General features: G+C 39.1%; 2 protein-coding genes across 2 annotated transcripts; one reads left to right on the forward strand and one right to left on the reverse strand.

Annotated features, from left to right (window-relative positions):
* The first annotated feature begins 1,374 nt into the window (after positions 1 to 1,374).
* On the forward strand, positions 1,375 to 6,974 carry LOC148554678 (uncharacterized). The gene is made up of 15 exons (XM_088490434.1): positions 1,375 to 1,450; positions 1,573 to 1,646; positions 1,734 to 1,926; positions 2,976 to 2,998; positions 3,211 to 3,378; positions 3,633 to 3,896; positions 4,011 to 4,145; positions 4,496 to 4,593; positions 4,705 to 4,864; positions 4,944 to 5,033; positions 5,137 to 5,271; positions 5,359 to 5,480; positions 6,150 to 6,219; positions 6,311 to 6,397; positions 6,927 to 6,974. Exons 1-15 carry the CDS (start codon positions 1,375 to 1,377, stop codon positions 6,972 to 6,974), a joined length of 1,743 nt encoding a protein of 580 aa, XP_088346560.1.
* Positions 6,975 to 8,232: 1,258 nt separating this feature from the next.
* LOC107645893 (protein FAR1-RELATED SEQUENCE 5-like) lies at positions 8,233 to 11,115 on the reverse strand. Its single transcript, XM_021104043.2, has 3 exons — positions 8,824 to 11,115; positions 8,375 to 8,557; positions 8,233 to 8,292 (listed from the first exon to the last, which is right to left on the reverse strand). Exons 1-3 carry the CDS (start codon positions 11,113 to 11,115, stop codon positions 8,233 to 8,235), a joined length of 2,535 nt encoding a protein of 844 aa, XP_020959702.2.
* Positions 11,116 to 15,492: the final 4,377 nt, after the last annotated feature.

Raw genomic sequence — 15,492 nt, forward strand, 5'->3', positions numbered from 1 at the left:
TTAATAATTACTTACGTAGGTGTATTTTAATAGTTACATTATGTATTTTAGAGTTTATTTTGTTATAAAAAATATTCCATTTTCTTCTAAAATTGTGTTGGTAAAATAAAAATATTTCCAAAGATATTCTGTATCTTGTATTCTACGAGAGTAGTGTGTGTTTTAAATAATTATTATTTCATAATTTATTTTCCAAATTTTTTAAATTTTTTAAAAAAATTAATTTTAATTAATAAGATATGTGATCATTTGTAACTGAGCACGTTGTAAATTATTCGTAGTTTATAGTTCTATGATGTACTATTACTATGGATATATTTCTTTTACGTAAATGTTATAGTAAAATTAAAATTGTGAAAAAAACTATAATTATAAATACATATATATGTTGATATATCTTTTAAAAAAATAACTATGATAAATATATGTTAATCAATCTTATGAAATGAAACAAATTAAATAAAATTCGTCCCCTTCTTATTAAAATTTCTGAATTCATCCCTGTACTCCACAAAAATTACAAAATTTTATGAACAATAACGTTTCGTTTTCTTAAAGATGTTTGTAACAAATTATATGAAAATTAAATCTGTAACATATTTTTGTAGAAATACATACTTAAATCTGGAACATGTGTTAAAAAAATTTAACTAATTTGGAGTAAAGAAATTAGATGGTCAATTTAGTTTATAATTGCGTCGCACAGTCTTTTTTCTTTTTTACTGTACATCAAAAAGTCTCTACTTGGGAGTTGCTTAGGTTTTATTTATTAAAGTGAGCTACATCCACTGAAGCAAAATTATTACTATTCAAATAAATTTTGGTCTACAAAACCTAACAGGTCTGATCCATGATCCTGTGGGCTAGCCTCTTCATATGCCTTGTTAGATATAGAAAGATAAGAAATTTAATAATAAATATTTACATAATGAAAAACTTGTTTTTATAATAAATTTGGTGGAACTTGTTTCAGGTGATGCCAGGGGAGTCTCATTCGTATAAAGGTCATTCTTTCCTATTCGAACCTGGTCTGGAGGCAAGCTCCAAAAACGTTAACAAGAGGATGGAGTCAGGAAGGCACCGTCTTTATGCTGTACGACAAGGACGAATTCCTGGGATATACACGACGTGGACAGATTGTAAGCGTCAAGTGAATGGTTTCAGGGACTGTGAGTTCAAGGGATTCGCCAATTTTGATGAGGCAGAGAGTTGGCTCCGTGCTGGCGGTGTGTTGTTGGCACCGCCACCCCCACCCCCATCCCCACCCCCACCAGAACCCCATCACCGCCCCCTCCACCGTCACCGCCATGGTTGGGGCTGCTAGGAAGCTCGGCGATTGTGGGTGGTAGCTCTTTAGCGACTCAACTGCATACAATGCATGTACGTGCTTCTCATCGCAAACGGTTGGAAGCAGGCGGGGTTCGTTCAAATCACGAAGCATCACTCAAAGGTAGATTCGTGCCCTTGGTAACACTTTGATTAGGCTATGGATGTTCATTGGTTTTGGTAAGTTGCATGTCCGTTCTCCATGTTTCTGAGTGATGCACTACTGTACCTTTTGTGGCATTTCAGGTAAGGCAGGTGAAGCAGATACATTGGGGACTGATTTCATTATCACGGAAGACATGGAAGTGTATCTTATTCGGGTTTGTTGTCAGTTACGTCTTGATTACCCAGTCTTCACCAGGCGTGAGTCGTACTCTCAAAACGGCGAGCATTTCCATGGTTACTAGGTTGTGCTTCAGTCTGCGGAACATGGTCTCAACTGGGTAGTGGACGGCTGTTTCTCGGAGGATGAGGCGAAAGCAAGGCAAGATGCTGCCTTTCAAATGCTGGACAAGGTTTTGACAATGACCGGAAGGAAAATTTCTGATTATAACTTCAGAAAGGTGGGAGCTTTGCAGCGGCGCGTTGAGGAACTGGAAGGTCAGATGTCTACCCCTCCGTATCACAGGATTTGGGAGCTCTAGGAAGAGAACGTACGGATGCGGTCTGAGCTGCAAAAGTTCCACGAGATCTTCGATGAGTAATCGTTGGGCTTAGCTTAGGTTAGTTTACTATGGATTAGATTTGGCTGCTTTGTTTTATGTTCTTAAGTACGTTTCAGTTGACCTAATTGAGGTTGTGTGCTGTTCCATTTTGAGGTTGGGTGTGTTGTGTAAGTCATCTTTAAATTCTGAATATGATTAAGCTATGCTGGTGTAAATTTGGGGATGACCCTCTGTTCATTTCTTTTGAAATTTTATATATTTGTCATTTCATCATTGGAATTCAAAGCTGAGCTGAATATATGATAAGACGTTTTACCTTAATGACTTTTCCCTTCTTGTTTCACTTAAGTGGCTCTGTTGCTCTCTATTTCAAGTTTTTTAAATAGCTTGTACTATCAGTTCCCTAGTGAATGGGATAGTAGACACATTAGGGTAAAGATTGGATCCTTCGTGTATTTGGATGATAAGAGGTCCCTTTTTCCACGATAAAAGCATGGTCCATCAGTTATTTAACCCCTAAGAGGTAGGCCAAAGTAATCGAGGCGTTGAGTGCGGCGTACATTTCCAATGACTAGTCCTATCACCTTTCTTCTCTCAGTTTGATTAGAATGCTTATTGAATACGGTGCCATTTTTCCTGTGTTGCTTAACATGAAATTTTTGGAAGCAGCTTATAATAGAACGAGTTTCAATTAGGCAGTTTGATTTTTGGGTTTTTCAGTTTGATTTTTTGTGAACCTGGTTGAGACTGGCGTTGTTTGCTTAATCTTTTGGCATTCCCAAAACAAGATGCCTTCAGTCGTTCCATCGTTGAATATGAGTAATATAACTACAAACATGACTTTATAAAATCTGCTTGATGGTTGTTTCCTGCGGAGTCTGGGTTGGGCTTTTTTTTTTGTGTTATGGGCTATGATATGCAAACGGGCCGTGCAATAATATATTGTTAATGTGTTTGTTAATCGTTTTACTTTTACACTTGCAGGATATCATAGTAGGCCATCATGGGTGACATAACTGTTGGGCCCACTTACATTTTTCTATGTACGAAATTAAAAACTTACAAATGCTGAGATTATTATTAAATTATTGTTTACGGTAACTAAGTTAGTCACGTGCCCACACGTGTGTGCTACTTAAGATGGGGTTGCTCTATAAATAGGAAGCTTCCCCGGCATGCGTGATGGGGAACGTTAATTTTATCTACTCCCGCCTAACAGTGTCAACAGTGCAAAGATTTGCCATTGAGGAAGCAAAGCATGGAGAGCACTGACAAACAAGGTTTGCACCCTCCATCGCATGATTCGCAGCAGCATTCGATGCCGACAGAAGAGCCCGTCAGTGGTGTGGACAACCACATCAAGGCGGATTTCATGACAGCGAGAACCGTAAGTCCGAACTTAGTAGCTGAATGTGCTAAGAATATACCGTGTTGCATGGTTTCTCTCATTTTGTTGGTGTGATAACATGTCTTGATGGATTCCTCGTTCTCATGTCCTTGTTCGATGTACAGAATCTAGTCCGTCGTGATGAGACCATGCTGACCATTCTACGCGGCCAGACGAAGCAGATCCAGTAAATCACAGACCTTCTTGCCGAACACAATCGAGTCATAGGGTTTCTCACGGATTGCATCACACAGGGAGACAGCATCGGCAAAGGTAACGTGGTTATTTCTGGACCAGGTCCCGCTGAACAAACTGGTGGAGCTGGTCATGCACCAAGTGTGGCTTTCGTTGGTTACGAGTACAAAGACTCGAGAACCCGCTTCGGTGCCGAGCCAAAAACTATGAAGAACTCAAAGGCTGCTGTGCAGTACGGAGCCCAGAAGCTAGGGGTTGGTCAAGCTGGTCGGAAAGGTGTTTCCAAACACGTAAAGAAGGAGGGTGAACTTGGTGCACCGAAGGTAAGCATTATATGTTCTCAGTTCCGATTTCCTCTATTCCTTTGAGAAGCCCTTGGTTTTCTAGTATGTGGACCTAGTTTTGTACCTGACGCATTTTTCTAGCCAATGTTCCAGAGAAAGCTTGAGTTCCATGAGGAAGAAGACTCTAAATTTGGAGAGTTGAGGAACATACGGCAGCGAGGACTCGGATCTCCCTTCACGTTCTACACACACACCGGTTGGCAGATGACGTCACAAGATATGCCCACGGTAATATGTATCAAGCATCCCTAGTAACTTGTTATAGTAATATTATGCCATGTAAATTTTTTTTTTAAACCGGCACAGCTTTCCAGCATTGACTGCTCCTCGTCATGAAAACATTATTACTATTTTACCGACAACGATTTGCATCGAAGTGTTTCTTTTCATGATAAACAACTATCTTTGTTGTTGCTTGAATGTGATTATGTTGTGCCGAGTAGGGTGTGATAGCCCTAAAAAAAGAATTTGATATATTCCGTGTGTGCGATATTCTATGCTTAACTGCGTAGACTGATATTACGATGACAAAGTTGGAATGAACTAGGAACGAATGATTTTTTTTACTGGCCGTGCAGTGCATGAATATCTGTTTCTGGCCCCCTCCGGGGATGCAATTTTTTTGCCATGAGCTTGCTGTGGCTGCATATGTGTTTGCTCAAGACTTAGAACAAAGGTGCAGCCAGCAACCTCTATGAACAGTTGCAAAATTTGTTGCTCAACTCTTTTCATCCTTTTTAACTGAAACTATTCTACTATATGCTTAACATGTTTCCCTCATTTGTAGCGAGCTGCTTGTCCAAAACGACCATTGTGTCGGCAACAGAGAGGCATTGTGGACACTGAGACCCGGAGAAGAGGTGGTGGATGATGTAATCAACCTCGTAGTTGGGATGTTAACAGCGGGGAAGGACCGTCATCGATGGTGGCTTCCGACAACCTTTTCGGTAAGTTCTCATTCATTTCCTGAAACATTAATCCCTAACGGAAAACATGTACTCAATGCCTCGTTCCTATTGGTGACAGCAAATTGCGTTGAACCCAACTTTTCATTGCAAATCTACGCTGGATTACATAAAAGCCAAATATATGGGGCTGGCGGACAACCTCCTAAAGGTACCCCCTTTCGACGAATAAATTTTTTCTGTGTTGCTGAATTCGCTTGCGAGGTTGTTCCTTGACTGTACATCTCGTTGTTTCATTAACTTTTAAATACTAGATATATGTTCCCCTTCATAGTGGCTGTCATTGGTACTTGATGATAGTCGACATGTGGGAGGAGAAACTGGTGTACCTTGACTCCCTTAAGCGTACCTCAGAACGAGAAGGAAGGATCAACCAAATGCTGGCCGTGGTGAGTCATATCCGCAACTTATGTGCTTTCTGCACCATTTTCGACTTCATTTATGGTACATTAACAGTTACAGATTACCACATGTAGGATAGGTTTATTGAGCACATGCTTGATGACAAGAGTTGCTACGAAAAGCAAAATATCACCTCTAAGAAGGTGTCCAGCTTTAAGGTCTTTGAGCCATTGATCTCCCAGCAAGCTGAGGACTCGTAAGTTGCAAATCATGTTAAGGCACGACTATATAGAATTTTGGTGATATGATTTTAGTTAGAATTCTGTTTTTATGCCGTATCCATTTGGGGGTGAAACAGGAATTAAATTCTATAAACAACCCCAAAATTATTCTCAACTTGGTAGCAGCCTGGTGCATGTTGTTTCCCCATCCAGTTTGCTAAAGAATTTATATTAATTAGTGGATTAATAGGCACTACTAAGTTTTGTTTGTTTAATAATTAATATTAATAAATATAAAATTAGTCAAATTTTTAATAAATATTTTATATTTTAATTAAAAATTCTAGCATTCAAATAAAATGCAACAGCCAATTATATATTGTATAGATCTACATTATGAAAATTATTATTTAGTAATGAAAGTTTGTACATTAAATTGGTTTTATAACCAAGAATAATGCTCATTTTTTAGATTTTGTTTTAACACTTCATGTACGACCTGAACCATTTAAGTAGTAACTAATTTAATTTGTGGTAGTCATTTGATAGATGCACTGATCTATTTACTTCAGATTCTGGAATTCATCGTGTACAGACAGGTTTAGTTTAGTGATTAACATAGCATACCACTTTCTCATGCTGAAACATGATTTAAAACAACAGTAACTCTAGTTTGGTGACAAAATTTACTATATCTGAAATAGGATGGACTGTGGAGTTTGGGTATCTCAATGGATGATCCTCACCCATCTGTGGGCATCCTATGAGTTGGAGGTAAGGGTTATGTCATGGGTTGTATGTTCTTGTTGATTGATCCTGTTGTTGTCCTTCGTTGCCTAATTTTATGCGGTAATTATTGCTTTAGGAGGTTAACGACAGCACCCGCATGGCATTGGCCATAGACCTTGTCATGGGCAGTCACAACCCTATTGCTGAGGAAGTGGCAGAAAAGGTAAGGGGGTATTGGGATAGGTCAAACAGGGCATCTTACAAGAAGGGAAAGAGACAAGGGAAGAAGGCCAACTCCCCTACGGGTCCCTTGAGCCCCTCAATCTGAGGGCTTGAGTAGTTGCCACCGTCACCTCCTGTGGTGGTATTGGTAATTTTTTTTGGAATATAGTTGTAGCTGCCATTGACCTTCTTTTGATTGCTTTTTGGGTTGCCTTACTCTACCGGACGCATTTCGCCTTACTCAACTCCTTTAGGAATTTCTTGCATGTAATAGTTTACCTTACATTAGTACTACTTAGGAACACTTGTTAGGGGTCAACAACGGTATGTGTTACCCAGATTTGGATGGCGGCTGAAGGAGTTAATTGTACCCCTGAAATTTGATTCCCTCTTTCTTTGTTTGGGGACATTCATGTATTTAGTCTTCAAACAGATGATGATGAATGCAACAAACAAGGGAGACTCATTTACAAACACTTAACCTTGTCACCTGTGTTAATATTCATGCCTAACTTTATTATCGTATTCAGGCTGAGAATATTATGTCTTTTGACCCTCTCTACTACATTTTCTTTTGAATGTTTTTCCCCGTTTTTGACGGGAACTTGCTTGACTAAGCTTCTTCCAAATTTATTTGCATTTTCTTGGTCCGTTTCCATTTGCTCATCCAAACTGTCTTAAATTTCTGAGTTTGCTTCTATTGGTTTATTTTCCTATATTGAGCTGCACTAAACCATGAAAACCATGTTCTAGTTGTTTATGTGTTTGATTATTGTGGTTCTACTAAAAGGAAAATAGTAAAACGTGGAGGCTTCTCAAGAGTGCACATACAAAATGATTATCTTCTCTTATTCTGGCATATTGGTTGGATTACTTTTTCTGATTACATACAAAAACCTGATTATCTTCTCTTGTTCTGGCATATTGGTTGGATTACGTATGTCAAGTAGCTTCTTGAAAGTCACTAATATCATGCTTATATTAACTACATGTTCCACTTGTTTTCATGCATTATATCACTAGGGCTCACTAGAATGGCAATAATCCATGTTGAATAGCTTATTTTTCATGTGGCACATTAACGCTTATGGAGATTCTTTTCCCCACGTCCAATTTTTTTCGGGGCCGTTGCGTGGCTAGTTTTCCTGATCGAGTTACTCCTCTCAGATGCTGTTATCACTTGTATGGTGTATGGGAAAACAAATTACATGCATGTCAAAAGATTTTCTAAGTCCTGCCTCCAAAGTAAATTCTTTTGTTCTCTAATTTTATATAGTAAAAACTTAAAAAGAATTTTCGAACCAGTTAACAAATCTCAACCTATAGATGAACATTGCACAGCACAACAAACAGCGCTATCATTCTCTTTCTCTGTGTCTGCTGCAACAACTTTCATGGGATTAGAATGAATAGAACAAGGAAATTAAACTTAAATTGTAGACACTGAATATAGGAGAACAGACACAAATTTGGCACCACATGAAGACTTGGCCAATGCAACTAAATAAGATACAAATAATTCAAGAGACGGAGAACATTTTCAGCATCAAGTACCGTGTCACATAACTGAAATAGGTCATTCACTGCAATATTTTGAAGGGGAAAATAAAGGCTTGTTCCCGATGGGTTCGAGGCCTTTTTAGGTACCAACAAGATAGTCACTCCACATGGAGGATACAAGTTATCATCATTCATCCACTGTATACCAAATATAACCACGGACGATTAAATCCAACTGGCGTAGCTTCGTTGTCTAATACAAGCAAATTGAACAAAATGTAACATAACATTACATGTTGCCCGATACCTAACCATCCATTCATTGCTTGGTTAGTCTCAAACTTGTCTCCGATTACTTGATAGCCTCTCGGTAACCCTGATTATGTCATGCATCAGCTGCATTGGCGACATGTACATGTCAGTTACTTGCACATAGCTAACAAAACAAATTTAACTATTCCAAAGTGGCCAATCATACCTCTTCAATCTTCACACAGTTGTCGTCGTTATAGCACAATGGGAGGACAGAATCCCAACCTTCGGTACGGATATGCCCACTCTGACCCCCCTCTTTTGGCCGGAACCCAGATTCTTCCACATCCGACTCGGCAAAGGCTTCTCCCGCTTTAGGTGAGAGCACTTTCAATGTGTCACATCGACCCTAACATAAAGAAACATGTCATTGGTGAATCCAAATAAACCTAAAACCATGGCAGCAGTGACTTCAGCAAATATATACAATTATAAAATAAATTTTGACACAAATACTTCAAGGATGCCCCTTGCTAACCGTTACATTACGTGATATTCAAACGTCACCTAACACGGTTGTTATAACATCCACGGAAAAACGTAAAAGGAACACCCTAAACCCTATTAGCACTAACATATACTACTTAGGATTCCTAGTAACTGTGATAAAGAAACCTTTGCATTTTCTGTTGGTGAGGAACCTTCCGATCCCAAGTCTGCTGTCTTCCCATCCTCCTGTGGGTCTGCCTCCACATTCAATCCCCGCTTGCCGGTGCAGTGTCGCTTCGCGTGTCCTGCTTTCCGACACATGCTACAACGCCTCTTCCTACCACTCATTTTCTTAATCCGGAGAGCCCCTTTGGTCTTTACCACCACGGGATCCTTCACAGTGGGAGTATCTCTTCCCTTTGCCGACGGACCCTTCTGATCGCATGCAGCCTCGATTTGTTTGCATAAAGCTCGTATGCCACTCATCGCTGTGTTAAACAAACCCGGGCTACGTGCAGCTACGAATGAAAACCACTGCGATGTTGAGTGCAGTGCACCCTGACGTAATAGAAACCCCCGTTCACTGCACTCATTAGCTCTTCCTTCACCATAGTTCTCCAATGATTTAGCGTCCTTACGCCACCTAGTCAGCACCAACCTTGATGGAATTTCCCTCGTATGCTCATGCTTCAAAACGAAAAACATGTGTCGACACGGGTAACCGCTTCGCAACCAAAATTGGCAAGGACATTGTAGCCTATTCACAACCCTATCATAGAGTAACGTTAATGGCCTACCCGGAATGCCATAGTCTTCAACTGTGTACACCATAGTCGTGGATCGGCGAACCTTTGCGACGAAGTTAACCGCACCGACACCTACAATTTCCCTCCTCACGTCCAAGAATAACTCTCGTGTGTAAACATCGGCAGCAAACCGCTCGAGCGGGTCCAAGCAAGTCGTGATCACTGGCTTGCCATTAATGGACTTGAAGTGGGCTTCTAACTCGTTATTCCGATACTCTCGTACCATCAACTCAACATTCTGCACCAACTCAAGAAGACTGTGCCTTGAATTAAGAAACTTTTTGATATTCGCATTAATCCCTTCACATTGAGAAGTAGTGCGGAACCCGGCGTAGAATTTGTCTTTCAGGTACGCATTTGCCCACATTTTCCACTTATCATAGGTTTCCTTATCCCAGTAACTATCGTGAAGTCGGTATTCAACCACAGCTGCGTCCCACTCTGCCTCAAACTCTTCTATCTTCATATTTGAGTACAGCCACCTAGTGAAAAGTTGTCTTAAGCCTTCATCCTTCACATTCGAAGTCACGTTCTTCTCCACATGCCAAGCACACAGCCTATGTGTGGCCTCCGGAAACACTTCCCTGATTGCTGCCCTCATTGAGTCACAACCGTCTGTCACAATCACCGATGGCTTTTTGTTGCACATTACCTCCAAGAAATTTTCAAGCAACCACGTGTATGACCCAATGCTTTCATCCAACACTAAACCAAACCCAAATATGCTTGTTTTCTTATGATTGTTCGAGCCAGAAAAGATAACCAAAGGTCTCCTGTATTTGTTTTTCTTGTAAGTCGAATCAAAGGAAAGCACATCACCAAAGTGTTGGTAATCAACCCGGCTCCCACCATCAGCCCAAAACAAGTTCGCTAACATATTGTTGTCCGTCAAATTGTACCTAGCCATGCACATCGGATCCGACACTGCTTTTCCCTCTAAATAAATTATTGCGGCGCTAGCGTCTCCATCAACAATCTTCTCCCGCTTGGTCTTCTCGATGTAGTTATAGGCATCCTTTTTTGTGAAACCCAGCAGAGAATACCCCCCGGCTTGCCCTGCCATATAACCTAGGATCTTCGACGTGGAAATACCATGTCCCTGCATGCCATTAATCTGTGCCTTAGCTGAACAATCCATGTCTCTAAAGCTGTTGATCATATGAACCATCCTCATAGGAGTTAAATCATGGTTGTGATCTAGTATAACTTTTCTAACCCTCCAAATTTCGCTGACATCATCCCATAAGATTGAAAGCTTTGCGTCACAGTTTGTGCGCATCTCCGATCTATGGTCCTTCTTCCTGTCAAGCCTCTCGTAATGTTTGCGCTGCCTCAGCCCTGCTTTGTTGCAAAAAAACCTCCTCCTAATCACCTTGCCATTATCATCCTTTCCCGAATCACCCTTGCGAATACCGAACCCGTGGCATTTGCCGTATCTCTTGTAAAACTCATACGCGGCTTCGTCCGTGTAGAACACCTTCCTAATCATATCGGCTTCAGTCAGCATTAGCACGTCTCGATATTCAGTGGCTTCTCCCTCTACCCATTCATCACAACTATCACTTCTACCGTCTCCAATCGGTGTCTCGTTTGTTTCGTACTGTGTTCCGCCGCTACGATCCTCTTGAATTCCACCACCTTGGTTAACTCCATCATCTACTTTAGGCTCCATCCGCACAACAACACCATTGGCACAAATCAACTTTATTTGTTCAATTGAAATGCCAAAGTCAACATACTCAAAATCCATTAACATCAACTACACATCGTTTTTTACAACATCAAATAAAACACACTAACTGCACCAACTAACATGGTTCTCTAGTTTTTTACTGTTGCAATAACAAAACCGAAAATATATTCTGCAGAATTTATTAACTAGATAAAAAGTAAACAAACAGAAGGAAACAAACAAACAGAATTCAAATGATTTAAACTTAAGGCGGCTCATAAAATAGAATATATTGGAAGCAAGTTCCTCATAAACTTAGATCAAGTTCTTCCTTAATTAATTGAGGCTTACTTTAATTCTATGAATCTTATTTTTTTTTAATTTTTCTAAGTCTGTGTCGATGGATACAAATTTACACATACTGGTATTTTCATTATTCAATTCAACTAAAATTTCAATTTCAACGCATCCTCCGCTTATAACTTGTACACATCAACACAACCCTGAAAATCACTATGCTCTTCCATCCAAATAGATCAACATGCGTGAAAACTAAGATGAGAATACTATAATAACAAAAACCCTTGTAAAATTCATAAGCATGTACTATATATGCGTGCAATCATAGGTACATATATGTATGTGACAAACTATCACCACTACTTAAGAGGATAGCATAGAAGCATGTATAAAAATATGCACACGCTATGCATTCACATGTGTAGCAACATAATTTTTTTACGGGATTACATTAACATTTATACATGATTACATGATTAGATTAAATTAAACAAGCTAGGTGAACATGCTAGAGAGTGATGGAAGCTTGACCTCTCCATTGTGAGAGAGAGGAATAGTGAAGTTTCCAATGACTAGAAATTACAGAAATTTAAAAAAAATTAAAGCAGAAAAACAAACACAATATATTCTCCGTTTCCAACTCCTATAAAAACTGCTTTGCAGAATTTAAATTTCCGTAATTTCAATCCTACTAACTAGACTCATGTACCCAAACTAACTGCCTACTATACAACATTCCGCAACGAACAACAAACCATCTAAGTCATGCATTCGTAATTATTACTAAAATCAGCACGATCACTATATCAAAAACAACGGCAGAAACAACTACGTTTAACAATTTTATACTTCCATGATTTATTTTTAAACTATCTTGCACAAATATGAACGACACAGCTCAATAGATCCAGCAGAATATACTGTTTCATAAGCTCTGATTCAGCTCTGCTAACAACTTCATTTATACATGTATCAAATTCGAAACAAACTTCACCCTTTAACCTTCTAGTGAATTTTCACCACCCCAAAATAGAGTAAATATCACCATGTTACCCCAGAAAATTAAAATAATTTAAAGATGCATACCAAACTATCGTTTTCTGTCCTATATACTTACCGATTACTGCCTAATATGCTTCCTAGGGTGCGACCTCCCTTGCAGCTTCTCACATTCTCGCCGGAACCATCAACCTTGGACTGCCCCCATATCTTTGGCTATACAGAAAACCACCAGCTCCCAGCACGTGTCGTTGCTTCTAGCTTCCTTTTATCCCTCTTTGTTTCCTCTGCCATTAAGCAACAAGTTGTTATTATTATTATTATCCACCAAATTTTAATTTTATTTCTCGGTCCAAAAGGAAAAATGATAATTTTTTGGGAGAAATTTTCCACAACATTGTATTTAGGGAGAGCATGGGAAAAATGTAAGACTTACTGAAAGAGAGGGTAAAATCTTTGGGAAATTGAAAATTTTTTTTCACTTTTTTAATTTCGAGAAAAGGAGTTTTATTTATTTTTTAATTGGTTAAAAGAGTGTAAAATTTGAACCTCTTAGAAATGAAGACTAAAAAACCAGCAAGTAATTAAATTCGGATGCTCTGAAAGGACACGGAAAAGGCCAACCATGAGTGCAAATGCCAAAATCTTGTAAAGCAAACACCTTAAAGTTTAAATCATAAATTGTGAAGACAGTCTTCAAATAGTTGGAAGGCCCTTATTATAAAACTAAATAACAATAGATATTAAGTGTGAACAGATTTTTGAAACAGGAAATCGAAGATGGATATAAAGGTATATTAGAATTAGGCAAGGCTACAACTGCTTTGGATATCAATGTCCAAGTTAAGAAGGGAATCAAAAGTACTTGCGAACCATCTGATAGAAAGTCAAAGCTCTAAATGAATTCAACACTGAATTGGAAAAGTAAATGAATCAAAACAAATAAATTCAACATTGATTGAAATGTTAATAAAAACTAGTAAATCAGAATGAAAATGGTTGTTCATTTGCACCTGAATCATCAACCATTATACATCAATTTAACTAAAAGTGTTTCACACGCGAGCCTAAAAGTGTTTCGAACTAAGAATGCTAAGCATGACTCTTAAGCAAAATCCAATTAAAATACAATCCAACAACTACTAAGTGCCTCAACAACAACTATTAGCTCCCAACAACTAATCAACTATCAAGGTTCCAACAGTAAACTATAAGAACTACGCCAATGCTTCACGCAATCAGCTTCAAACAACCAATGGCAACGTTTAACACTAACAATTACTCATGCTTCAACAATTATTATTACAACAAATTACATTTATACTTACGATTAGTGGAAGACAGGGAAGAATGCAGACCTGGCAGCGATAGAGCCAGCGGCTGCAGTGGAAGGCTCGATCAGGGCTGGCGCCGACGGGAACACAAAGCGCGACAGCAAGCACTGGTGGCGGTGGCTGCAATTTCCACGAATGAGTTCGCGATGGAAGGGGCTGCTCAAATCTCCAAGCTGCCTCCACGAACTTCCGATGGTGACTGACTTCCACAGAAGGTGGCTTCGAAGGTTGCGAGCCTGCTACGCAATGGAGGCTTCGTGGGTTGCGCAACGAATGCTTCGAATGCTGCGACGACTGCTACGCGATGAAGGCGAAGTGAGCGACCATGACGCGGTGGCTGTCGGGAGGAACAGCGACGGCGGGGGCACCAGGCAATGGCTTCAGATCGAGCTCGATGACATTGAGACTTGAGATGCAGCCCTCCTCCCTGAACTGTTTGTGTGAGACACGGAGAAGAGATCGATGAGAACCTAGGGCTTGCACAATTGAGTAACATCAGAGAATGCAGGTGTTGTGAGTGAAAAACGGCAGCGTTTACATCATTTTTGTCCCATTACCATAACAAAAACAATTGGATCAAATATAAACTGGGTCTTCAAAAATAGGCCCAATAACATAACTAATATCATTAACAGGAGATTATTATCCTTTAATCCCAATTTTCATCACACATCACTATCAACCTTAGCGCAGAAATTGTCGGTACTTTAGAGGCAGCAGTACCACGCGTCCCTCCTTCACCATGCCACTCAATTTCAGCACCAGCAGAAAAAACTTGTTTTCAGCACCATAGGATGACCCTTTTTTTTATTGTAGTTGTGTTATATAAGATCGCTGTGAGATCTACTATTGAAGGATCCTTCCTTGTTAAATACTTTCTATTAAATTATTATTTTAATTTAGTCATGACAATAATAAAGAAGTCTCGTGATTCATAAATTCAGTCAAACATAATACATAAATTCAGTTTCAATTTTAGTCTTTATTATTTTATCTTATCTTATCTTTATGTTATCTTCTTATCTTATCTTTACTTTTATCTTTCGTAGGCAATGCTCTATATATATTTAGTTTTACCTTCATAATTCAATTCAATTCAATCAATCAATAATCAATAAAAGTTCTTCATCTTTTTTTTTCTTATTCTTTCATAATTTTATCATAGTATCAGAGCCTTGGTATCCTCTTTGAAGAGGATACATCAGCTATCATCTTTTAGATGAGAAATCACCCTGCTTCTTTTCTAACCTCCTCCCACAATGAATAATCAATCTTCTAATTTAGCTCAGGATCCAACCAATCTCTATTACATCCATCCAAGTAAAAATAAAAAATAAAAAAAATCCAACATCAGTCTTGGTTACCCCTGTTCTAACAAGAAACAACTATCATTCATGGAATAGTCACTATGGCCTGTCTGCGCCTTCTTCCAGCAGTTCATCTACGCTTTCTTCCGGTAGTTCCGTCTGCAGTAGTCATGTCTGTATTCTGTTTTAGCAGTTCCATCTGCACTCTTATTAAGCTCCACACGCTCTCTTTTTTTTATCGCGCTCTACGCGCCCTCTAAAGATGAAGGTTATAGAAGGCGTAGAGAATGGGGATTGAATCTATGACCTTCTTTTACTTTAATGACCTTAGCCTTTAATTACAAACTTTTACTTAGAATCTGTTTGAACTGTGCAGCAGAAACTTTATGAGATAATTTTGTTTTGTCTCATAAATAACAGAAAACAGAACTTAGAGT

Source organism: Arachis ipaensis, chromosome B6 (assembly GCF_059453495.1).
Source record: "Arachis ipaensis isolate K30076 ecotype BB chromosome B6, ASM5945349v1, whole genome shotgun sequence".
NCBI classification, from domain to species: Eukaryota; Viridiplantae; Streptophyta; class Magnoliopsida; order Fabales; family Fabaceae; genus Arachis; species Arachis ipaensis.

Bases quoted from the DNA above. Each gene is read 5' to 3' on its own strand.
- LOC148554678 (XM_088490434.1), top strand. From the start codon at position 1,375: ATGCATGTACGTGCTTCTCATCGCAAACGGTTGGAAGCAGGCGGGGTT. The intron at 1,647-1,733 runs GTTTGTTGTCAG...CATGGTTACTAG, and splicing joins TGGAAGTGTATCTTATTCGG to GTTGTGCTTCAGTCTGCGGA. The intron at 5,481-6,149 runs GTAAGTTGCAAA...TATCTGAAATAG, and splicing joins TCCCAGCAAGCTGAGGACTC to GATGGACTGTGGAGTTTGGG.
- LOC107645893 (XM_021104043.2), bottom strand. From the start codon at position 11,115: ATGGAGCCTAAAGTAGATGATGGAGTTAACCAAGGTGGTGGAATTCAA. The intron at 8,558-8,823 runs GTTTCTTTATCA...TCTTTATGTTAG, and splicing joins CACCAACAGAAAATGCAAAG to GGTCGATGTGACACATTGAA. The intron at 8,293-8,374 runs GTATGATTGGCC...TCGCCAATGCAG, and splicing joins ACTGTGTGAAGATTGAAGAG to CTGATGCATGACATAATCAG.